This window comes from Oryctolagus cuniculus, chromosome 5 (genome assembly GCF_964237555.1).
Source record: "Oryctolagus cuniculus chromosome 5, mOryCun1.1, whole genome shotgun sequence".
Taxonomy (NCBI): Eukaryota; Metazoa; Chordata; class Mammalia; order Lagomorpha; family Leporidae; genus Oryctolagus; species Oryctolagus cuniculus.
The window spans coordinates 40,167,391-40,194,741 of NC_091436.1; the positions used below are offsets into that span (position 1 = coordinate 40,167,391).

Here is a 27,351-nt window from a genome sequence, read left to right on the forward strand (position 1 = left end):
CTTCCCATCCATCTCCCTACTGATTCTCCTAGGAAAGCAGAACATGGTTCAAGTGCTTGGGTACCTGATGGAGTTCCAGGCTCCTGCCTTATGTCTGGCCCAGCCTCAGCTGTCGTGACCAGTACATGGAAGGCTCTCTGTTTCTCCTTCTCTCTGTAACTTTGCCCTTCAAATAAATAAATCTTAAAAAAAAATAAGCAAAAATTCTCCACATTTACTTCTGAAGTTAACACTTCCAGAAACTGAGGTAAAACATAGAGTTGTTCTATGTCATAAGGTTTTGAGGTCAAGTTTTGTTTCTGGAAATGTTGTGGACTAGGTACTCAGAGACCCTATGCTGTTCAGAATATGAAGATACTGAATAATATAGGATTTATGGATGGATGGATAGATGGATGGGTGGATGGGTGGGTAGGTAGAGAAGGAGGGAAGCAGAGAGGGGGAGATATTTTATATTCATGAGTTAAATTACCAAATGATTCTTTAAGGTTTGAAGTTTATCACTAAATTTTATTTATGAAAAGTGTTTGGCTTAAATTAATGTCAGCTTTTCTCCCCTTAATCAGCTCATGACTACACTCAGTACGTAATCTGCCTCCCCAGCGCAACACACCCAACCCTTACCTTTCAATGAATGCTGACACTTCACTCTAGAACTCATACAATTTACAAAACTACCTAATAAATAACAAGGTTTATAAAAATCAAACACATAAGATTTTGATTCTCTCTCTCTGGGTGTGTGTATATATATAAATGCATACACACACACACACATATATATATATATATTTGTTTATACACACATATAAACATATGTATACCTACACCAATCAAAACAAATGATTAATCTCCTCTTGCTTTTAAATCATTCAAACCAATTATAACTAAATTAATTACTTGATTAATACAGGCTGCTTTCTGGAGGAAACATGAGTAGAGATCTACTATCTAAATGGTATTCACTACACCATCACTGGCTTCTGCTTGTCCTTTGGTCAGCCCAGTGGCTCTCTGCTGTAGCTCTCACCTCGCCGCGCGTGTTTCTCATCCTTGACACAGACTTCATTTAAGGAACCAACTGGATCACAGTGGCATGGCTGGCATGGTCTTGGATATTTGGGAGACACCTAAAAATATTAAAATAATCTTAAGTACAATAAAAATATCAATGTTTTTCAGGCCAGCAAACATTTAAGAATAAATTAGTTTTAAAAACATATAATGATAATTAGAGAGTTATAAGAAATTATTCTAAGACAGTTGCATTTGTTTAAAATCTAATCATTCTAAACAGATGCCCAAAGAGCACAGCACAGTAAATTTCTATATATTAGTTAGATTTAGTAGTTTTCAAGATCATTCAAGAAAGTTTCATGTATTTTGCCTAATTTTAAAAACAAAATCCCAGCCTTCAATTATTATACATTTTAGGCTGTAGCTCTTATAGCCATAGTATCACTTTTATAACAAATATACATAAATAAATAGTATTTTCTTGTTGTCCCTAATAAAATTTTCCTGACTGCTTTCTTCTTGTAGTTTGCTTTACAAGGTAGTTTATCTCTGGCTTTGCAATGTAGTTTGAAATTAGCAATGAAAAAAAAAAAATCCCTCCAAAATTTTCCAGGAAAGTTTTCACTTGACCTTGGTATGATTTATTAAATACATCTGTAGGTAGCATTTGCAAAAATCAATTATATAATATTTAAAAGAATATTTGATTTTCTGAGAGGCAGGATATGCTGGGAAGTAATTATGTGGACTCCATTTTAGAAAAACTTGAGCTCACAACCTAATGTGGTCACTTAATGGGTCTGTGCCTTCAGCCTATAACCAAGAGTTGATACTGTTAGAATACATTAAACAGGCCGGCGCCATGGCTTACTAGGCTAATCCTCTGCCTGTGGCGCCGGTACCCCAGGTTCTAATCCTGGTTGGGGTGCCGGATACTGTCCCGGTTGCTCCTCTTCCAGTCCAGCTCTTTGCTGTGGCCCAGGAGTGCAGTGGAGGATGGCCCAAGTGCTTGGGCCCTGCACCCACATGGGACACCAGGAGGAAGCGCCTGTCTCCTGGCTTTGGATTGGCGCAGTGCACCAGCCGCAACGCACTGGTCCTAGAGGCCACTTAGGGGGTGAACCAACGGAAAAAGGAAGACCTTTCTCTCTCTCTCTCTCACTATCTAACTCTGCTTGTCAAAAAAAAAAAAAATACATTAAACAATGATAGTCTATTCAATAAATGGTGCTGGGAAAATTGAATTTCCACGTGCAGAAGCATGAAGCAAGACCCCTACCTTACACCTTACACAAAAATCCACCCAACATGGATTAAAGACCTAAATCTACAACCCAACACCATCAAATTATTAGAGAATATTGGAGAAACCCTGCAAAATATAGGCACAGGCAAAGACTTCTTGGAAAAGACCCCAGAGGCACAGGCAGTCAAAGCCAAAATTAACTATTGGGATTGCATCAAATTGAGAAATTCTGTACTGCAAAAGAAACAGTCAGGAAAATGAAGAGGCAACCAACAGAATGGGCAAAAATATTTGCAAACTATGCAACAGATAAAGGGTTAATAACCAGAATCTACAAAGAAATCAAGAAACTCCACAACTTCAAAACAAACAACTCACTTAAGAGATGGGCCAAGGACCTCAATAGACATTTTTCAAAAGAGGAAATCCAAATGGCCAACAGGCACATGAAAAAATGTTCAAGGTCACTAGCAATCAGGGAAATGCAAATCAAAACCACAATGAGGTTTCACCTCACCCCGGTTAGAATGGCTCACATACAGAAATCTACCAACAACAGATGCTGGAGAGGATGTGGGGAAAAAGGGACACTAACCCACTGTTGGTGGGAATGCAAACTGGTTAAGCCACTATGGAAGTCAGTCTGGAGATTCCTCAGAAACCTGAATATAACTCTGCCATTCAACCCAGCCATCCCACTCCTTGGAATTTACCCAAAGGAAATTAAATTGGCAAACACAAAAGCTGTCTGCACATTAATGTTTATTGCAGCTCAATTCACAATAGCTAAGACCTGGAATCAACCCAAATGCCCATCAACTGTAGACTGGATAAAGAAATTATGGGACATGTACTCTATAGAATACTATACAGCAGTAAAAAAAAAATAAAATAAAATCGGGTCATTTGCAACAAAATGGAAGAATCTGGAAAACATCATGCTGAGTGAAATAAGCCAGTCCCACAGAGACAAATATCATATGTTCTCCCTGATTGGTGACAACTAACTGAGCATCAAAAAGGAAACCTGTTGAAGTGAAATGGACACTATGAGAAACAGTGACTTGATCAGACCTTGCCCTGACTGTTGATGAACAACTTAATACCTTATCCCTTTTAGTATTTTTTTCTGTTTGTTGTACTTAATACTATTGGTTGAATTCTATAATTATACACAATTATTCTTAAGTGTTGAAACTTAAATGAAAAGTGATCTCTGTTAAATATAAGAGTGGGAATAAGAGAGGGAAGAGATGCACAAATTGGGACATGCTCAATTGGACTTGCCCCAAATGGTAGAGTTAGAAACATGCCAGGGGATTCCAATTCAATCCCATCAAGGTGACATGTACCAATGCCATCTCACTAGTCCAAGTGACCAATTTCTGTTCACAATTGATCATAATGATAGGTCTAAGAGTCAAAGGGATCACATAAACAAGACTAGTGTCTGCTAATACTAACTGATAGAATCAAAAAGGGAGAGAACAATCCAACATGGGAAGTGGGATACACAGCAGACTCATAGAATGGCAGATGTCCTAAACAGCACTCTGGACTCAGAATCAGCCCTTTAGGCATTCGGATCTGGCTGAAAAGCCCATGAGAGTATTTCAGGCATGGAAATACTAAACTGATCTGCATATAAAGAGAATTGAAAATGAATCTTGATGTGAATGGAAGGGGAGAGAGAGCAGGGGTTGAGAGGGAAGTTTTGGGGGGGGGGGAAGCCATTGTAATCCATAAGCTGTACTTTGAAAATTATATTCATTAAATAAAAGTTAAAAAAAAAAACAATGATAGACTGATCCAATTTACTATATACACAATTCATTCATTTTCAGACTGAACATGAAAGAAAAACTAAATTATTTACCCAAGAAATAAGAGATTATAGAATATGTACACATATAAATATATATATATACCCCTATAAAACATAGCTTTCATAAATGCATAGATTTAGATTTAACTTATAAATGGAAACTGGTTTATTAATGTTTAAACTATCTAGTTAAAACTAGATGTATTTGTGTATCTTATTGGAAATCAAGCAAGTTCATATATTAGTCTCAAAATAATTTGATTAAGGAAGAACTTGGCATAGCAGACAGGTTACAGATATACCAGTTTTGAAAGACATTTATCAAAAAGAAGATGCTAAATGATACAAGGCACACAGAGTGTTACAGGGCAAAAGAAGAGAAAGTCATAAAACAACATAATGAAGTCAAGCAATGTCTCATGGAAAAGGTGACATTTAAACTGGGGCTTGACATATGAGTGGCAATTTAAGTGGACTTGGAGAATGTACTGTCTATCCAGAGCCATTACTAAGCCAGCAAACAAAAAGCAAACAATAAAACACCACTGTAGCCCCCCTGTAGGCATATTATTAAAAAAAAGAATCAAGTTCTTCACAAAATTAGAAAAAAATCCTAATATTCATATGGAAAAACAAAATATCTTGAGTGTCCAAAGCAATGTTAAACAATAGAAACAAAAGCTAGAGGCATCGCAATACTACATCACAGGATGTACTAAAGGACTGTTGTCACCCCAACAGCACGGAACTGGTATAATAATAGATACATGGATCGATGGAACAAAATAGAAATCCAGGAAATAAATGCTGCATCTAGAACAAATTTATCTTTGAAAAACTGCTAAAATATTCCCTTGAAAAGGACAGCCTCTTCAGCAAATAGTGTTGGGAAAACTGAATTTTCATAAACACAAGTTTGAAACAAGGTCCCCTATACAAAAACTAACTCAAAATACAATTGAGGATTTAAATTTAAGACCTGAAACTATGAGAGGAAAACATAGGGGAAATACTGCAAGTCATTGGCATAGGCAGTGACCTTTTAGATTATATTAAACCCGCATGTAAAAAGACACTGTCAGCATAAAGAAGCAATACTCATTTTACTTTGCATAAGACATGCTTCTAAATGAACAGCAAAATTGAAACTAAAAATTCAGAGGAATATGCCATGCAGTATAGGAATAAAATAGCTGGAATAGCCCTATTAATGGAATATAAAGTAGGTGTATGACAAAGAGATTTATCTGAGATTCAGAGATCTTCATAATTATTCATATGTCAGAATATCAGATACAAAAATGGACTGTGCTGCAGCGGGCTAAGTCACCATGTGGGACATCTACATCCCATATCCAAGTGCCCGATTCATGTCCTGGTTACTCCACTGTTCCAATCCAGCTCCTTTATCATCTGTCTGGGAGGCAGCAGATGATGTATTTCAGTATTTCAGTTCTTGACACCTGCTTTGGAGACATAGATGAAAATTGGGTTCTTAGCTTTGGCCTGTCCTAGCCCTAGCTGTTGCAGGCAATTTGGGAGAGAACCAGCAGATGGAAGATCTTCATTTTTCTCTCCCTGTCACTCTTGTAACTAATAGTGTTTAACCGTATAAAAATATAAAAACGTTAAAAACTCTAAATGTATATGTACCTAAAACCAGTGCTTCAAGGTACATGAAGAAATACTGACAACATAAATGGGAGGAATTATAACCAAGAGTGCAGGATTTAGTCCTAAAGGGAGCACTAGAATAGGGGAAGCACATCTGAAACAGCTGTAAGCACTGGTGCATGTCTTTCACAGAATGTTCCAGAAAAGCATATTGAGGAACTTTATACTCAGAGGCAGTGGGACCACCACAGATTAGGAATGGCTTCAACTGCCAGAAACCAGCTTGAGTCAGATCTTCATGACCTAAGCTGAACTTTCCTCATTATAATGCCAAATTTTCAGCAGGAGAGGAGACTGCCAGCAAATTTTGAACACACAGTGTGAGATTGATGTATGCAGATTACATTGTAGGAGCAGGAGGCACCACCTCCTGCCCCTTTTCCATATCTTGGACACTCCCCTAACCCTTGTGACAAAGTCCTAGCAAACTGCTTCTCAGGGAGGCAGTTTCTTTCCAGGATTTTTTTTTTCCCCCACTGTCTTCTTTTACTTGTCCCAAGTAAACAAAAGCTTTCCTCTGAGTGGCTCAGGCTTGATGCTGGTTATTTGGCAACATCACAACCTATGTACTTGGCATGTTCAGTAACGCTAATGCACAATAACAGACTGTAGCAACTCATATTTATATCAATTAGCAACTCAGGAAAGATCTTCTCTAGAGCACATGTTGGTTTACCAAGTGAAAACATGCCCTGAGCTTTAAAATCAGTCTCATAAACTTGTAAAGCTCGCTGTCATTTTAGTATGTTCTCTGACCGTAAGACATTCACTGTGGAACTTACTGAAAACATGATACTCAATGAAGCCCAAATCTGAAAATTAAATGACAAAGTACTCTTATGAGAAAATAGAAATTGTTTAAATACAGGATAAAGCATTTCTGAATGTATGGGAAGCAGTTAAAGGACTTCCTAGAATAAAATGTATATTTAAATGCTTATGTTATTAAAGGAGAAAGAGTTATAATACAGTTTCAAAAATGATGGGTAACAAAAGAAATTCAAAAGGAAAACAGATCAAAGACGTAACATAATAAAAATGTAAAACAATAGACACAAAAAGGCAAAGGCTTGATCAATTTTATGAATTACACAGGTGATATCAGTACAGATACTACAGCCTGGGTGGGGGAGGGAACATCTAGTCCTTGAGCCATATAAGGCCACAAAATCATCTGGCTGGCAACAAGGGCAACAAGACAACAGCAGGTGGGATTTGAAATTCAATAAATCTATAGCAGGCTAATTTTTAAGCTGATAATTTTGCATATCCTGCAAATAACTTTACAAATATCCAGATGGTTCTTGGCAGAAAAAAGATCCCTTACCCTTGCTATCAGTCTTAAAAGTATAATAAATGGGAGCAAGTGTTTAGCTTTGTGGTTAAAACTAAGTGGTTTATACTGACCCAAATCAAGTACCTGTGTTCAATTCCTGGGTCTGGCTCCTGACTTCAACTTCGAGCTAATGTGAACCCTAGGAGGCAGTATTGATGGCTCAAGTAAATGAGTTCCTGCAACAACGTGGGAGTCCCAGAGTACTATCTCCTTCCTGGCTTTGGCCTGGCCCAGCCTCAGCTGTTGTGGACATTTGGGCAGTAAACAAGTGGATACGGGCTCTGTTTGTCTATATGCATGTCTTTCAATTTTAAAATTAATATTAACATTTTAAAATAAAATCAAAAGAATAAGGATATATTTTTCAATATTTAATGGATATAATTTGACTAGATAAAATGAAATACTGACAATTATAATGTATCAGAATTGACTCATGAAAAAATGTAATTTATCTAGCCCTATATCTATTAAAAACTCAAAATCATAACAAAGTTTTTTTTTTTTTTTTCCACAAGGAAAACTAGAGGCCTATATAAACCATATATAGACCACAGGAGAATTCTATGTATCAAACATTTTTAAAAGAATTAATTCCAATCATTTGCAAATTATCTTAGAAAACAGAGGAGTAGGAAACATTTCACAACTCATTTTTGAGATCAATATACTCCAACACAAAATTCTGATAGATATATATCCCTTATGAGAAGATGCAAATACTTCTAAGGAAATCAAATCATCCAATAAAAAGTGATCCTGTTTTTACATGCAAGTGAAGTTTAAACCACAAATGTAAAGCTGGTTTAATTTTAAAAGTAATTTATCAGGGCAAACTGACCCCATTAACAGAATAAAGGAGCAAATCTTTATGTCTACTTTGGTGGATTTAGAAAAGCATTTGGCCAAATTCAATAATCCTTTGTTATAAAAACTCTCAGCAACCTAGCAATAGTAGGAAACTTGCTGAATCTGACTAGGAGCTTTCATAAAAGAAAACTACAGCTTCCATCACACTTCATGGTGAGATACTATGTTTGCCTTTGAGATTGAGAATGAAGTAAAATTGTCAGCTTTTACCAGTTTCACTTAATATTGGCACAAATATTGCAATGGGCAAAGCCTCAGTTTATATTCAAGCAACATGATTATTTATGTGTATACATCTAAAGAATCTAGTTTAAACCTAGTAGAACCAATACATGAAATTTAAATGGATTGAGAGCAAAAATATTCAAAATTAATGGCTTCCAAAAACTGGAAAGGTATTTTTAGAAAGCAATGTTTTACAATAATACCAACTGCCTAAGATTAAACTTAATGAAAACAAGACACTACACTGAAAACACTGCTATTAGTAATTAAAGAACATACAAGTAAAGAAGTATGTTCATTGTTTAAATGACACATTATGATGATATCAGTTACCTCTATATTTGTATATAGATTCCAAACAACAGGATTCTAAATGTTAGGGAACCATTCATGGAGAAAGTAACTGTAGTGCCCTTTGAAACAAAGTAACTGTAGCACCATTTTAAAGAAAGTAAGTGCGCAGTAGCACAGCTTGAAAGAAAAGGCAACCACCCTAGCTGGTAAGATTTGAAAAGGGCGGCCTAACTAGAGGGCCTAACCACAAACTGTCATTGCCATGACTATGGGACCCTGGGAGGTCGGAATGTGGGTAGGGCTAGCCTCTAGAAACTGTATATAAGGGGACCCTCAGACGCTGTAAACCAGAGGTTGCTCAGCCTCTTTCCCTGGTCCCTAGTGCCTAGTGCCTGCAGGAGTAGGCTTGTGCGATCTCTCCTAGTCGCCTAGAGTTTCAATAAAATGTGTTTAGCTTGACCTTCCTCAGTCTCCTCGACTCTTCCTTCGTGGTAACCCGGCCAGTTCCCTAAGCGGGGAGATCCTGACACTAAAATTATGTGGAAATGCAAAGAAACTTTTATAGGCAAAACAGTCTTCCAAAGGAAGTATAAAGTTGCTACACTTATATTACCTGAATTCTAGATTTAAGAAAACCAAATCAAGTTGGTGTAGAATTAGCAAAAGGATGGACAAATACGTCCAGGAACCAGAGGCTCCAGAAACTGTTCACTTTATAGGAACAAAAAATTCTCAACAAAAGGCTTTGGTAACATCAGGCTACCAAACAATACTTCACACCACATACACACAAAAATATTTACTTGAGATTGTCCATAGCCCTAAAAATTAAAAAGATGAAGTTTATAAAATAAAACAAGACTTACATTTTGAATCAGACACTTTACAAGAGAAGATTTCGGAGGGTACAATAAGCACTTGAACTGCAAATTAAATCCATCATGATATACCATTTCTCACTCATTAGAATACAATTCTAAAAGATAGTATCAAATACTAGAGATAAAACAGAACAAATAGTGACTATGTAAAGAGTTACTACTAATTAGTCAAATGTTATCAGTTACCTATCATGTCAAATGTTGGCACATATCTATTTGTGAATCATTCTAGGTATTTATTCTTTTTTTAAATCACCACAAAAAGACTTTTATAAAATTGTTTGTAGGAAGTAGCCAAAACTAGAAATGACCCAAATATCTGTCAACAGGAGAATGTATTAACATTTTTTATATGTTCATATAGAGGAATACTTCCAATCAGTTTAAAACAAACCCTGATGCACACAACATGGGTAAATCTTAAAATGTTATGGTAAAAAAAAATGAAGACACAAACTACTCTGTATTGCTTACTTACATTTTTGAGGTTTCCCAAAATGCAAAATTAAATTATACTTTAAAAATGAGAATACTGTTTACTTGGGATGGGGACTGAATGAAATGTGGCACACAGAGCTTTTTTTTTTTCTTTCCCTTTTTTTTTTTTTTTTTGATAGGCAGAGTTAGACAGTGAGAGACACACAGACAGAAAGGTCTTCCTTCTGTTGGTTCACCCCCCCAAATGTCTACCATGGCCGGCACTGCGCTGATCCGAAGCCAAGCCAGGAGCTAAGTGCTTCCTCCTGATCTCCCATGCGGGTGCAGGGCCCAAGCACTTGGGCCATCATCCACTACCTTCCTGGGCCACAGCAGAGAGCTGGACTGGAAGAGGAGCAACCAGGACAGAATCCAGTGCCCCAACCGGGACTAAAACCCGGGGTACCGGCACCGCAGGCGGAGGATTAGCCAAGTTAGGTGCAGTGCCGGACAACAGAGCTTTCTGAAGTGAAAGAAATATTTAGTTTTACATCCTCAGAGATTTATATTAATAAGAAACATTCCTAGTCCCCTTTTTGAAGTCCAAACTTTTCAAGGAGCTATCAAAATTACATTGATGTATAATCCATTTTTGTACAAAAAAAGTAAAAATAACACTTAATGAAAGAAAAGGCATACTTTACCCCTTTAGGTCTGAAGAAGCCATCAACACAGGTTTCACAATTTATACCAGCAGTGTTTTGGGTACAATTAATGCACACACCCCCTCCAATGTACTTTCCATGTATATTTAAACTCAGGTTTCTTCTGGCAACTTCTTCATCATAATAGCATTCCTCAGCTTTTCCATGGCAATTGCATGCTATGTTTAGGGAATAATAATTAGCAATCATTAGTCTCAGGCTTCAGATGCACTTAAAGTGATTTTCTTGGGTCAGGGTTTGGCACAGGGTTAAGATGACATTGAGATGCCCAGGTACCATGGGCTTGGTTCCTGGCCCTAATCCCAATTCCAGGTTCCTGGTGCTGTGATGCTGGGAAGGCAAAAAGCAGGTAATGGCTCAGGTGATTTGCTACCTGTCATCCATAAGCGAGGCCCAGGTTGAGTTCCTGGTCCCCAGATTTACCTTGGTTCTGTTTCAGCATTTTGAGGGTGTGAACTAGTGGTTCACTAGGGAGATCTGTCTCATTCTTTCAAATATACATAAGTAAAAAAAGAATAATGTGTTGTTATGCATACACATGCACAGAGTTATCAGAAAAATATCTGTACATATTGGATGGATTAAAGAGTCACACATGTATATCACACTTGGAAGAATTAAAATATATAAATTAAGCTAAATCATATGAAATTCCTAACGTTTAACTCATTTGGATCTATAAAGGTGCAATTTTATAGGGTCCAGCCTATATTTTAATATCAAGATAAATATATTTGCACTATTATAGATTATACATATTATTTTATTATGCTATTGCATTATAACACTGTATGATTAACAACTAGGAATCAGTAGTAACTAATTACCATATGCAAATCTCAGTCTAAGTACCAATGGTTTAAAAAGAACATGTAGCATGTAAGTCCTTTTACTAATAACATCAATTAAAACTTAGATTTGTTTTCCTATGCCAGACTCTGTTCTAAGTATTAATTTATGATTACTGTTTTTTTCCCAGAAACCTTTTATTTAAAGTATAGATACTTCATGCATTTCATAAATACAAATTCAGGAACTTAGTGATTCTTCCCAGCACCCATCCTGGCACCCAAACTCCCACCCTTCCTCCTCCTCCCTCTCCTATTCCCATTCTTATCTTACTAAGATCTATTTTCAATTAACTTTATACCTTTAAGAATAACCCTATACCAAGTAAGAAGTTCAACAAAAAGTATGAAAAAAAGAGCTGTTTCTCAGCAGTCAAGACAATGGCTGTTCAAAGTCACTGCATCTCAAAGTGTCAATTTCACTTGCGTAATTTATCTTTTAGGTACTCTATTAGTTACCACAGATCAGGGAGAACATATGTTGTTTGTCATTTTGGGACTGGATTATTTCACTAAGTAAACTGTTTTCCAATTGCATCCATTTTGTTGCAAATGACAAGATTTCAGTTTTTTTTTTCTACCCCAATGTAGTCCCAGTAGTAGTCCATGTAGTAGTAGTCCATGGTGTACATATGCCATAATTTCTTTATCTAGTCTTCAGTTGATAGTGGGTTGATTCCATATCCTAGCTATTGTGAACTGAGCTGCAATAAACATGGGGTACAAATAACTCTCATATGCTGATTTCATTTCCCTTGTTAAATTCCCAGGAGTAGGATGGCTGGATCATGTGGTAGATCTATATTCAGATTTCTGAGGTATCTCCATACCATCTTCTATAGTGGCTGTGTGAGTTTACATTCCCACCAACAGTGGATTAGGGTACCTTTTCCCCTACTTTCTTGCCAGCATTTATTGTTTGTTGATGTCTGTATGAGAGCCATTCTAACAGGGTGAGATGAAACCTCATTGTGATTATGATTTACATTCCCATGATGGCTAGTGATCCTGAGAATTTTTTCACTTGTCTGTTGGCCATTTAGATTTCCTCTTTTGAAAAGTGCATATTTAAATATTTTGGCCATTTCTTAACTGGGTTTTTTTTGTTGTTGTTGAGTTTCATAAGCTCTTTATATAGTCCTTGTAAGCTGCATAGCTTGCAAATAATTTCTGCCATTCTGTGGGTTGCCTCTTCACTTTTCTGAGTGTTTCTCTTGCAGTGCAGAAGCTTCTCCATTTGAGGTAATCCCATATGTCCATTTTGGCTTTGATTGCCTTTGTCTTTGGGGTCTTTTCTAAGAACTCTTTGCCTGTGCCAATGTCTTACAGGGTTTCCCCAATGTTCTCTATTAATTGGATGGTATTGCATTGTAGATTTAGGTCTTTTATCCATTTTGAGAGGATTATCATGTAAGGTATAAGGTAGGGGTCTTACTTCATACTTCTGCATGTGGAGATCCAGTTTTCCTAGCACCATTTTGTGCTATCCTTCCTCTAGGGATTGGTTTTGGCTCTTTTGTCAAAGATAATTTGGTTATAGATGTGTGGGTTGATTTCTGGCATTTCTATTCTGTTCCATTGGCCCACACATCTATTTATGTACCAGTACCAGGCTGTTTTGATTATAACTTCTGTGTAATTTGTCTTGATATCTGGTATTGTGATGCCTCTGGCTTTGTTTTTGTTGTACAATATTGCTTTAGATACATGGAGTCTCCTGTGTTTCCATAAGAATTTCAGCATTGTTTTTCCTATATCAGAGATAATGTCTCTGATATGTATTTTGATTGTAATTACATTGAATCTGTAAACTACTTTCAATGATAAGGACAATTTGATATCATTGGTTTTTCCAATCCAAGAACATAGAAAATTTTTTCCATTTTTAAATGTCTTCTTCTATTTCTTTCTTTAATGTTTTATAACTCTCATCATAGAGATCTTTGATGCTGTTGGTTGGATTTACTCCAAGGTAGTTTTTTTGACAGCTATTATAAATGGGATTGATCTTAGAAGCTCTCAGCCATGGCACTGTCTGTGTATATAAAGGCTATTGATTTTTGTGTGTTAATTTTATATCCTGTGACCTTACCAAACTCATATTTTATGAGTTCCAATAGTCTCTTAGTGGAGTCTTTTGGATTCCCTATATATAGGACCATGTCATCTACAAATAGGGATAGTTTGACTTGATTTTTTTTCTTGCCTAATGGCTCTGGCTAAAACTTCAGTATTATATTGAATACCATTGGTGAGAGTGGGCATCCCTGTCTGGTTCCCCACCTTAGTGGGAATGCTTCCAGCTTTTCCCCATTCAATAGGATGCTGGCCATGGTTTTGTCATAAATTGTTTTGATTATGTTGAGGAAAGTTTTTCTGTATCCAATTTGCTTAAAGTTCTCATCATGAAAGGATGTTGTATTTTATCAAATGCTTTCTCTGCATCTATTGAGATATAATTACTGAATTTAATCATCAAAATACCTTTATGAATCTGATATTATTGCTGATCTCTTTTAATAATCTTGGGCACAAGGGAATGAAAAGTAAGGTAAAAGGTGACCTAATTAGTACTGGACTCCAAACTCTAAGTCAGGCTCCGAATCTGAATACATAACCTCTGCCACCTTCTACCTTGTGAACAGAGTAAGATATAAGAAAGGTGCTAAATAATCAGGACAAAACAAGAGCTGGTTTGTTTAGTAGCTAACATAATGCTATTTTTCACCAAGAAATGTTTTCTCCACTAATTTGTAGTCTTGTAATGTGAGGAGCTTATTAACTTTACGAAACTCAGTTTCCATATAAAACATGGATAGGCAATAGTAATTACCAGTTAGGGACACTTAAAAGCATCAAGTCACATAATGCATATAAAATCATTAACATACCACCTTATAAATAAGTTCCCAATCAAGTTTTCCTCCTCTTCCTGCCGTTTGTCTTTTTCATGTTACATTATCCGAATTCAAAAAAGTGAAAATCACTTTCCCCAGAAAGGACTGGGTAAGGCTTTGAAATTTATGAATTTATAATTTATTTTATAATGGGAATCAGAAGAAGATATTTATGCAGAGTCTCCTTATCTCAGACGAGTTGAGTCTCTTAACATGCTCTCATATAGATTTTCTTATACATGTGCAGGTGTACCAGAGCACATAGCTCCATCTATGTTTTCTTTCATTCTGCAAAGTGTGGTGGGGGGGAAACTTACACGCTGTTCTGAACTGTGTCATTTTATGAACAGTAAATTGTGGTGCTCTCTCCTTATTAGCATATATAATCCCTAGGGCTACACAGGGTACTACATGAAAGGAGGTATTCGTCAGGTCCCCATTAATGGACAGTTACATTGCTTCCAGGTTTCCCCTTTACAAATAACACTGCACACTTGCTGGGAGGTCAACCAGGAGCGCGAGCATGGGGGCTCTGCTGGTGCACTGCTTGCTATTTATCAGTTGAGTGACTTTGAGGAGAAAATCCAAGTCTTAGTGTCATTTTAGCACTTGTCTCTGATAGCTATTTTGAGAATGTAGAAACACTTAGCAGAATACTAAGTATTCAGTTCCAATAAATAAATCATAGCAGCTATTGTATAATGATAAGAATCATGATAATATGACAGGTACACCTGCATGGGTACATCTATAGGCTGATACTCAAAGGACATGGAAAAACTTAAGTTTTAATAATTTGAAAAGTTCCCCTCCACAAATGCTGTGTCAATCACTCTCCTTCCAACAGACACTATAAACTAGTTCCCCAGAGTCTCACCAACATTTTGTATTTTCAACCCCTTTCATACCATACCGGGATTAGTAAGCATTCATGTTTTTGTTGAATGGATGAATGAATGTTTTGATATATGAAAAAAAAAAAAAAACAATGCCACTGTTTCTACTGATACTTCCTTAATCATGATCATCTTTCTATAGGGTTAGAAGTCACTTCTCTTCTCGGAGTAACTGTTTTGATTTCATTTTTAAACAAGGTTATTGAATTTTGCTTACTGACATGTGAGATCTCTTAATATAGTAAGGGTACCATCTCCTTGTCATGGTTGTTGCAGATACCTCCCCCAATCTTCTCGCTTTGTCCTCAGAATATAGTACTTTTGTTATACTAACGAAGAGTTTCCAACTTTACTCTAGGAAGCATATTTCAAACTTTATTCTAGGAAATACATAGTAAGACACATACACACACATCACTTGGGAATATAAGCAGTTTTGCATCGTTAGGGCAATAACCAAATTATTTTAAAAACCACATTGTAGGAATACATGCAAGAAACATTGAAGATTTTTGCTGCCAGTACAACTGGAAGTAAATATACAGTAATGCCAACTTTTTCTATACTATTCGGAGTTAGTGTTGCCAGAGGTAGCTATAATTACAACCTAATGCAAAACACGGATGCCCGAGCATCGGTCCTTCTGACGCTCCTTGCCGCCAGAACCCTGTGCCTACAATGAGATGCAGACAAGCAGCTGTGCCCTCACAGGACAGGACAGCACCTGCACACAAAGAATCATCTTTTGTTCCATCATGAGCAACTTGTTGTTTCACAGAATTTCTAAGACAATGGTGTAAAACTGTCCTTTAAAGAAAGGCTTAGGAAGTGGAATGAATGTTCTTTGCTCTTCAGAGGTACATCTTGCCTTAAATAAGGCATGCTGATAAAAATCCAAATTAAACTCAGATGAATTAGAAGGAGATTATCCACTTTATAGAAGGATTTGTTATGTCACTAAAGAATTTTTCTGAATATTAAGGTGATCCGAAAATGATTCAACTTAGAAATTTTTTCATCTAAGCTTTTAGGAATGCATGCCTTACCAAAATCACATTGCTTAAGGCTTCACAGCTAAGATCCAATTTTAAATTTCTGTGTCCCTTAAATGTTCACTTTTTCAATTTTTGAATATAACCTGCCCCCTTAGCTACAAAGAAAGAAAAACTTGCTTCATGATCAGAGTAGAGTATATATAATTGTAGGTAGAAAGCTTTGCCATGTATACTTCTGTTGCTAACAGGTAGAGCTCTTCTTTTATGTTCAAACACAGATTTTCAAGTGAACAGTGCTAAAGGATTTTGCATCCCCACTTAACAGTATGTAATTATAACTGCATGACGTAACACCTTCAAATGTTGTTCCCACTTGTGATTGCTGATTTTCCACAAGCAAAAGTGTTTTAACTAAAATTTAAAGAAATTTGAGGGCAAATATCCTTAGGTGGCATGCCATCCCAAATTGTGCTTTGGAATAAATGTTTCTCCCTTTAGGAGAAGCTGTGAAGAATATGAAGGATTAGCTAGATTGGAGCTGGGAGTAGTTGTAGCAAACAAATGCTGGGTCCCTGGTGGTCCCAGCAGTGGTGGGTCTTAATCCAGAGATGGCCCTTGCCTGCAGACAGGTCCTAGTAATGATTTATATTCGATATATAAACCAACTTCCACAAAGAAGAGATGTGATATTTGTGTTTCTGGATCTGGTTTATTTCACTTAGCATAATGACCTCCAGTTTGGAGGGAGATCTCTCAGCGTCTTTCCAAGCAGGTCATCACAAACCAAACAGCAAACAATATATGTGCAGAAAATGAAAGCCCTGAAGACACAGCCAGCAGGTGCCGCATCTTAAACTGAAAATATATTTTGTAGTTGTCCATATTTGCCATGTTTTATGAATAAAGTATGTTATAATGAAATAGCTTTAAAGACCTATTATTATCATAATAAATATGTTATCTTACTTTGCTTATCAATGAATATATAGGGTTGCCATTGGTTTAACATATATACATCTAGCCTGTTTTAGAGCCCATATAAATGTCATGAACTGAAATAAAATGTGCTTAGAAAAGATTCTCTAAAATGTTTATCTGAGGGTCTGGTGTTGTGGTGTAGAGTGTTAAGCTTCTGCCCATGATGTGACATTTCATATAGGCATTGGTTCGTGTCCTGTCTGCTCCACTTTTTTTCTTTTTTTTTTTTGGACAGGCAGAGTTAGACAGTGAGAGAGAGAGAGACAGAAAGAAAGGTCTTCCTTCTGTTGGTTCACCCCCTAAATGGCTGCTACGGCCGGTGCACTGCGCCGATCCGAAGCAAGGAGCCAGGTCTCCCATGGGGTGCAGGGCCCAAGCACTTGGGCCATCCTCCACTGCCCTCCTGGGCCACAGCGGAGAGCTGGACTGGAAGAGGAGCAACCGAGACAGAACCAGGCCCCAAACAGGACTAGAACCCGGAGTACCGGCACCACAGGAGGAGGATTAGCCTAGTGAGCTGCGGTGCCAGCTTGTCTGCTCCACTTCTGATGCAGCTACCTACTACTGGCCTGGCAAAGAACATGATCAGAGCATGGCCCAACTGCTTGGGCCTTTGCACCCACATAAGAGACATGGATGAAGCTTCTGTCTCTTGGCTTTGGTCTGGTCAGTCCTGGTCATTAGGGCCATTTGGGAACTGAACCAAGGGATGGATGGTCTTGCACTCTGTTTCTCCCTCTAACTCCTTCAAAATAAATAAATATGGTATTTTTAAAAATAAAAATAATGTTTTAATATTTGAATCCAGTTGAACTGGCTTTATATTAGTTTGAATTTACAGTGTGTCAGAAATCTGAGGTCTGTACTGGGCCTGAGAAATTTCCAGAAGGACATGTTCCTCACCTGTCCCAGTTGGCAATAATCTGCGGAAGGGCATCCTGTACACCTCTTAGGCATTTCCCTTCTGAAAAACGAGACAGTGGGAATGCCTTTAAAGTGATATTAAACCTTACATGAGTGCTGTTTAATATTGACACATTGTGGCCGGCGCCACGGCTCAATAGGCTAATCCTCCACCTAGCGGCGCCGGCACACCGGGTTCTAGTCCCGGTCGGGGCGCCGGATTCTGTCCCGGTTGCCCCCCTTCCAGGACAGCTCTCTGCTATGGCCCGGGAGTGCAGTAGAGGATGACCCAAGTGCTTGGGCCCTGCACCCCATGGGAGACCAGGATAAGTACCTGGCTCCTGCCTTCGGATCAGCACGGTGCACCGGCTGCAGCACGCCAGCCGCAGTGGCCATTGGAGGGTGAACTAACGGCAAAAGGAAGAGCTTTCTCTCTGTCTGTCTACTCTGCCTGTAAAATAAATAAATAAATAAATAAATAAATAAATAAAAATTGACACATTGCATAATCAGTCATTTTGCTGTTTTTCAATGTTGGCTTTTATTCTTGATGGTCACTCTTCAATAAGTGCTATAGGATGGTTTATGTTCATGATTGTTTCTGATGCCACTTTTAATACTGGCAGCTTTGGCCAGCACCGCGGCTCACTAGGCTAATCCTCCGCCTTGCGGCGCCGGCACACCGGGTTCTAGTCCCGGTTGGGGCGCCGGATTCTGTCCCGGTTGCCCCTCTTCCAGGCCAGCTCTCTGCTGTGGCCCGGGAGTGCAGTGGAGGATGGCCCAGGTGCTTGGGCCCTGCACCCCATGGGAGACCAGGAAAAGCACCTGGCTCCTGGCTCCTGCCATCGGATCAGCGCGGTGCGCCGGCCGCAGCACGCCGGCCGCGGCGGCCATTGGAGGGTGAACCAACGGCAAAAGGAAGACCTTTCTCTCTGTATCTCTCTCTCACTGTCCACTCTGCCTGTCAAAAAAAAAAAAAAAATACTGGCAGCTTTCTACTGCTGATATTAATGAGAATCCATATATTTAAAATATCAATACCTACTATTAAGATAAATGTTCACTGTCACAAACTTAATCTTGTGTTCTCAATCTCTTGTGCCCTTTGTAGCTATGGTCCTAAACACCACTCTTAAAAGTGTAACTAATGAGTCCTAGCACGTTTTTTTTTTTTTTCAGGTAATAAACTGACTATAATGGGTATAATCTCTCACTCTGCTTTTTCTCCATTCATTAGATGATGGTTATTAAAAGGCTATTTCTTAGGAAAGGAACGCAGAGCATGGGGTTGCAAAGAAAGCAGTTAGATGGAGCTGGAGCTATTCACATGTTTCAAAACCATTTTATAGATATATATTTGTAGAAACCTTGTCTCTGGTATTTTTTTTTAACATTTTTTTACATTTCTATTAATCTATACTTCCTTTACACTAATTGCATCAGGTTCACCCTGAGGACATCAAATGTACACCATGCTTTACCTGATTCTTATAATCCTCACACAATGGTGAATTCATAGGTATTTGGTAAACATGTGCCCAATTCAAAAAACAAAAAGAGGCTGGTGTTGTGACTCATTGGGTTAAGCTGCCACTTGCCACACTGGCGATCTGCACCTGAGCTGCTCTGCTTCAGATCCGGCTCCCTGCTAATGCACCTGGTAAGGGTGTGGAATAGGACTCTAGTGCCTGGGTCCCTGTAACCCATGCGCAAGACCAGGTGGCTTCAGCCTGGCCCAGCCCCAGTTGTTGTTGTTGTCATATGGAAAGTGAATCAGTGGATGGAAGATTTATCTCTCTCTCTCTCGCTCTTACATTCTCTCCTTCCCTCCCCCCACAGCCCTCTTCCACTCTTAAAAAATAAAGTAACTAAACCTAAAATGCCAAGCCATTAAGCAAGGTAAAGAATCCACCAGCCTTACCTTGGATAACATACATAAATCAGAAATCTAGGCTTCCCTAAAATACCCCATGTTGATGCTAGCAGAGTCCCGGGACAGAAAGGAGGACACATCTGTTGGCTTTTCAAGAACCTACCTTCACACTCGGTTCTCGTCAGAAAAGTGCCCGCTCTCCAAGGCTTCTGATGGAATCCTGGACAGCACTGATCACAGCTGTCACCACATGTGTTATGCTCACACTCACAGCGAGATTTCTATTCAGAAAGGAGGAGAATGCACACGTTAGCATTCTTTGGAATGAAACCGTAGTATGAAAAAGAGAAGATACTTCTAGTCCAGATATTAAATGCAAACCAACTGTCAGCCTGGGGAGGAAGCAGTGCCAGAAACAGAGCAGGTGCATTAGTAAGTACCAACACAGGGAGTTAAAGGCTGGTTCTGGAATCCCTGGGTTTCTGTTTGGTAGCAATCAGGGAGGCCCATTAGAAGTGGTCCTGAAGGCTGAATTCTCTTTTCTGAGGCCTGGGAGTTGCAGGATTTTCAGGTCAGATATATCTATTTTATGGCTTCCCTCAAAGTGCTGGTAACATTTTTTGATCTTGGTAAAGAAGATAGAGGTAATTCCTAGGAATCTATGTATGAGCACAGGGTGAACAGAAATCTAACAGAGGTAGGCATTTGGCTGCCCACTTAAGCCTGCATCCCTTATCAGAGTGGCTAGCTTTGATGCCCACCTCTGGCTTCTGAATCCAACTTCTGCTAATGCAAACCCTTCTACTTATGTTGGAGACCTGGACTGGATTCCAAGTTTTGGCATTGGCCTTCTGAGCACTATGAGCATTTGGGGAAGGATCAGTGGATTGGGCCCACACTCTCATCATCTCTTGCTCTATTGCGTTTCTCTCTTTCTCTAACACATTTTAAAAGAAACACTGCCCCATCAGTAAGTATGCCTGAGAGATAGCACTCACATCATGCAGAAATCAACACTACCACTTGAGTCAGAAAACTATCCCAGGGTATTTGAGTCTTCCTAGGAGACAACACTATAATCTATTAGTTAGGCGGTTAGTTTTGAGTGTCATGCTACTTATTGAAGGAAAAGAAAAACCCACGGCCCTATCTACATTCACTGGTTTTACTATTCAGTTGAGTTCTTGCATATACAGTAAAGAGTTTTATTTTAAATTATAATTTTTAAGAAAGGAAACCGATGCTCATTCATCCTCTTCAGGGTATGTTCACTTAATACATTGTCATCAGTGAAACACTGCATCCAAAAACATGCCAGCAGCTTCTGGTCTGGCACTTTCAATGCTCTTCATTCTCTCTTCTAGGCTACTTTTGTCACCCTTGTCCTACCTCCACGTCTTGTTCCATGGTCATTTATAATTTTACATCCACTCACATTTTTCTTTGTGTGCATTTTTTTTTTTTTTGATTAAGCATTGTAAAGGAAATGGCCAGGTTGACTGATGACAGGCATCCTTGAAGGCTAAATTGTACTGCAAGCTGTCATCACTAGAGAGATTTCAAAACAGATAGACCCGTTTGGAGTCTTTTTTGGGGAAAAAAAAAAAAAACTAATCTGTTTTCTGATACTGTGATTGCTGACTTCAGAGTCCATCATCCCAACCGCCGGCTCTATTTCACCCTGGCACAGCTTTGTGTTGCACTAACTAAGAGGGGACCCGGCAGCCATCCGCAGCAAACCCGGTCAGCAAAGCCTCTCATAAAGCGTTTCACAGTTCAGAGCTTCATTTTGCCAAGGCATTCTATAAATATACCTACATTTGTCGCTGGATCAAGTGGACAAGCCCTGGCATGACCATAGCAGATGCACATCCCTCCGACTGAGATATCCTTGACCGAGTAGTAATACTGCAAAAAGCAATCCAGAGAGAAATCCTGTTAGGAGGACTGCAAGTGAAAGTAACGAAAGGAGACATTCAGTTACAAACTTTATCTTCCGCTTTTATCCTCAGTTTGAAGCACTTGTGTTTCTGGAGGACAAGAAGGCACAATGAGTGGACACAGGAACTCCCAGCATTGTCATCAGGGCCCCAAACACAATGTGTCTAGTTTGTGAGCTGGGCAGATGAGACATTTCTTTCCCACAGATAGTACAAAGTTCATGCTGGAGAACCTGTTGCTTAGAATTTTTTACTTGAGATAAGGTCAATTCTTTGTGGAAGTTGTTTTGTTTCTCGTAACAAAGTATCTTGTGATAATAGAATCCTAAGAATTCACGAATCCTATGCAGACTGTTTGACTTGATGAATTCAGCAAAAAAGAACAAATTTGGGGGAGATCATGCCAATAATAACATGCTTCTTGCACATACTTATAAGGAATAACAACTGAGTTGGATGTATAGAACACTTTTTCTTATTATTATGTTAAAATGTTCATACAATTGCCTTCACACCTGAAGTTCATTTAGGGCTCAATGCCTAATTATTTTCATCTATTCAGCTACTTTTAAAATTATTTATAATTATAAAACTGGAATGTTTTTAAAATTTTAATAAAAACTTATGACATTTTATAATTGGCAGAGAATTTTATGTTCTCACATGAAATCCAAATGATTCTTTCAATATGAGATAGTTCTATCATTTTAATTATACACATGAAAAAAAAATACCAGATTCAGCAAGAACACATAGATGAAGACAAATTTGAGTACCCTGACTACAAACAACACTTTTCTCCACTTTTTTGATTTCTTCCTTTTGTGTTTATGTTATTTACATAGAATATCTTTAAAATATTTTTGCTACAACATCTTATTTGATAAACCTAGACCTTGATCCAATAGAAATTGCTGGAAGTTTGAATAATATAAAAATCCCCCTTCATTTTTTTTTTACTTAATAATATAGATACAAACAGGGATATTTACTCAGAAAGCTGATACAGTAGTATTTGTAGATGCTCTTAAAACTGGAAAATCTATTTTAAATATAAATGTATAATGCTTTGCTTACAAGTCATAAAGAGCTGAAATTCAATATCCTATTTTTATATATTTAAATTTACATGCAGTGTTTATTGGACTTCAGTGCTTTCAAAAACTTATTTATCTATTGACTTCTACTGCACTATTTTAAAGGCTCTTGTACAATGCAGTTATAAATAATAGATGTACTCCCCAAACCCCACTATGCCTCCTGCAAAAGATGATAAAAGGAACACTAATTTATTTTCATTGATTTTCCCCCCTGATAGATGTACTGTCAGGAAAGAATAAATTTCAGTTCAGTATTATTCAGTCTTCCTTGGTGTATATTTTTAAGTCTTGCCAAAATTAGAATTAAAAGTGATTTTTCTAAAAAACAAGTGAAGAATCTCAACCCTGCTATAAAATAATGATTACTTCTGCATGTGACAGTTTATAATATGTTGAATTTAGGACAAGGTAAAAATTTCTCTAGTTTGGAAAATACAGGGCACTAAAACATCTGCCGTATGTTGTATGGGGATAATTAAAACTTCAAGTTATTTTGTGACGGCAGAGAGGTTCAGTGTGAGGAAGTTAAATAACAAGGAGAGAAAGCATGTGAAGAATATTCAGGAACTATGAACACTTAGCTCAGTGGATCAGCAATTCGGCAAGTGGTAGCAGTGGTCTGACCTTAGTGGGATCACTCTATAACTAGTGCTTTGTCCTACAAGGTGAGTTTAGCCACACAATCCTCTTCCTTACCTATATCTCTTCTCACACAATAGTTGCTCTGCTAGTGTTGCTTTTCGTTATGGGTTTATGACTGAATTGACTCCCTTGGTAACAATGTCTTCGTTGTGCAGTAGCATGTAAGGGAGTGGTATACAGGAGGAAGTACAGTTATTCAAAGCAATCTGGGTTGATTACCTATGCCATAATCTCAGCAATTCCAGTTAACAGTGGAATACAGTATTTCTATGAGCTCCTGTGTTCAAAGACATGCTGAAAGGTCAAACCATCTTTGACCTTTTTATTTTTTAACATTATTTCTAAAGATAAAAAGGAAACAATATGAAGAATCATAGTAGTCTTTTTTTAACTATGGCTTGTGATTAATGAAGCATAAAAACAGACTATACAGTTAGACAAAATGACCTACAGACAAACAACACTGACATAGCTTGGGAACGTTACAGCATTATGGATTCTCTGTAATGCTCTAGATAGAATATATCAGAATCTACCTTTCCACAAGGTCAGGAGCTGATGATACACACATTAAAGAGTGTGTGTGTGTGTGTGTGTGTGTGTCTGTGTATATGCATCCAGAGTCATATAAAATGTCCATTTCAGGGATAGGTATTGTAGTATAGTGGGTTAAGCCACAGCTGGGAACAAACACAACCCATCTCAGAGTGTCAGCTTGAGTACCACCTCCTACACATCTGATTCAGGTTTCCATCCTAGGGAGGCTACAGAAGATGCCTCAAGTACTCGGGACCCATCCACCCAAATGGTAGATTCAAATAGACTTCCAGGCTCCTGGCTCAGGCTTGCACCAGCCTTGGCTCTTGTAGGCATTTGGGGACTGAACTAGCAGATTGAAGATCTTTTATTTTTGCTCTCCTTATCTCTCCATCACTCCAATAACCCCAACAAGGGCTCCCAGTGAATAGTAGGGAGGAAGCACCATCTTAAAAGGCAAGTACAGGCTACTGTTGTCTACACATGTGTAGAGTAGCCTGTACTTGCCTTTTAAGATGGAAATAGAAGACACAAAAAATGGAAGAAATTTCCTTGCTTATGGATTGGAAAAATTAGTGTCATCAAAATGTCCATACAACTGAATGCAATTTACAGATTCAATGTGATCCCAAACAAAATAACAATGACATTCTTCACACACAGAGAAGAAATGATGCTAAAATTCATATGGAAACACAAGAGACCTCAAACAGCTAAGACAATCTTAAACAACAAAAACAAAGCTACAGGCATCGCAATACCAGATTTTAAGACATACTACAGGGAGTTAACATCAAAAAACCCCGGTAATGGTAGAAAAACAGACATGAAGATCAACGGAACAGAACAGAAACTCCAGAAAACAACCCATACATCTACAACCAACTAATCTTTGACAAGGGAACTAAAATCAATCCCTGGAGAAAGGACAAGATCTTCAACAAATGGTGCTGGGTAATTGGATCTCCACATGCAGAAGTATAAATCAAAACCCCTATCTTATATCTTATACAAAAATCAACTTGAAATGAATGAAGGATCTAAATCTATGACCTGATACATTAAATTAAAGAGAATGCTGGGGAAACTCTGCAAGATATTGACATAAGCAAAGACTTCTTGGAAAAGACCCCAGAAGCACATGCAATAAAAGCAAAAATATACAAATGGGATTACATCAAGCTAAGAAGCTCTGTACTGGAAAGGAAACATTCACAAGCTGAGGAGGCAACTGGCATAATGGGAGGAAAATTTCCAAACTATAAAACTGATCAAGGATTTACATCCAGAATCTATAAGATTTCAAGAAATTCACCAGCAATAAACAAACAACCCAGTTAAGAAACGAGCAAAGGACTTGAACAGGCATTTTTTAAAGGAAGAAATCCGCAAACTATGCAACAGATAAAGGGTTGATAACCAGAATCTACAATGAGATCAAGAAACTCCACAATATCAAAACAAAAAACCCACTTAAGATATGGGCCAAGGACCTCAATAGACATTTTTCAAAAGAGGAAATCCAAATGGCCAACAGACACATGAAAAAATGTTCAAGATCACTAGCAATCAGGGAAATGCAAATCAAAACCACAATGAGGTTTCACCTCACCCCGGTCAGAATGGCTCACATTCAGAAATCTACCAACAACAGATGCTGGAGAGGATGTGGGGAAGAAGGGACACTAACCCACTGTTGGTGGGAATGCAAACTGGTCAAGCCACTATGGAAGTCAGCCTGGAGATTCCTCAGAAACCTGAATATAACCCTACCATTCAACCCAGCCATCCCACTCCTTGGAATTTACCCAAAGGAAATGAAATTGGCAAACAAACAAGCTGTCTGCACATTGATGTTTATTGCAGCTCAATTCACAATAACTAAGACCTGGAATCAACCTAAATGCCCATCAACAGTAGACTGGATAAAGAAATGATGGGACATGTACTCTGTAGAATACTATACAGCAGTCAAAAACAACAAAATCCGGTTATTTGCAACAAAATGGAGGAATCTGGAAAACATTATGCTTAGTGAATTAAGCCAGTCCCAAAGGGACAAATATCATATGTTCTCCCTGATTGGTGACAACTAACTGAGCACCAAAGGGGAAACCTGTTGAAGTGAAATGGACACTATGAGAAACAGTGACTTGATCAGCTCTTGTCCTGACTGTTGATGTACAATGTAATACTTTATCCATTTTAGTATTTTCTCTTTGTTTTGTTCTAGTACTATTGGTTGAACTCTGTGATTAACACACAATTATTCTTAGGTGTTTAAATTTTAACTGAAAAGTGATCCCTGTTAAATATAAGAGTGGGAATAAGAGAGGGAAGAGATATACAATTTGGGACATGCTCAATTGGACTTGCCCCAAATGGTGGAGTTAGAATCGTGCCAGGGGATCCCAATACAATCCCATCAAGGTGGCATGTACCAATGCCATCTCACTAGTCCAAGTGATCAATTTCAGTTCACAATTGATCACACTGATAGGTCTAAGAGTCAAAGGGATCACACAAACAAGACTAGTGTCTGCTAATACTAGCTGATAGAATCAAAAAGGGAGAGAACGATCCATCATGGGAAGCGGGATACACAGTAGACTCATAAAATGGCAGATGTCCTAAGTAGCACTCTGGCCTCAGGATCAGCCCTTAAGGCATTTGGATATGGCTGAAGAGCCCATGAGAGTATTTCAGGCATGGAAAGCCAAGACACTAAAAGAAAAGAAAAGAAAAGAAAAGAAAAGAAAAGAAAAGAAAAGAAAAGAAAAGAAAAGAAAAGAAAAGAAAAGAAAAGAAAAGAAAAGAAAAGAAAAGAAAAGAAAAGAAAAGAAAAGAAAAGAAAAGAAAAGAAAAGAAAAGAAAAGAAAAGAAAAGAAAAGAAAAGAAAAGAAAAGAAAAGAAAAGAAAAGAAAAGAAGAAGAAGAAGAAGAAGAAGAAGAAGAAGAAGAAGAAGAAGAAGAAGAAGAAGAAGAAGAAGAAGAAGAAGAGAAGAAGAAGAAGAAGAAGAAGAAGAAGAAGAAGAAGAAGAAGAAGAAGAAGAAGAAGAAGAAGAAGAAGAAGAAGAAGAAGAAGAAGAAGAAGAAAGAAGAAGAAGAAGAAGAAAGAAGAAGAAGAAGAAGAAGAGAAGAAGAAGAAGAAGAAGAAGAGAAGAAGAAGAAGAGAAGAAGATGAAGAAGGAGGGGAGGAGGAGGAGGAGGAAGGGGGGGTAGGGGGAGGAGGA

General features: G+C 38.0%; 1 protein-coding gene across 2 annotated transcripts in view; it reads right to left on the bottom strand.

Annotated features, from left to right (window-relative positions):
• LAMA2 (laminin subunit alpha 2) overlaps positions 1-27,351 on the bottom strand; it is a 707,630-nt gene that overhangs the window by 410,583 nt on the left and 269,696 nt on the right. For both annotated transcript variants that reach the window (XM_070073612.1, XM_051855341.2), the window contains exons 6-9: positions 21,719-21,808; positions 20,064-20,181; positions 10,490-10,668; positions 1,031-1,130 (exon numbers count right to left, since the gene is read on the bottom strand). In XM_070073612.1, the coding sequence (XP_069929713.1) occupies positions 1,031-1,130; positions 10,490-10,668; positions 20,064-20,181; positions 21,719-21,808 (487 nt within the window). The remainder of the gene's footprint in view (positions 1-1,030; positions 1,131-10,489; positions 10,669-20,063; positions 20,182-21,718; positions 21,809-27,351) is intronic.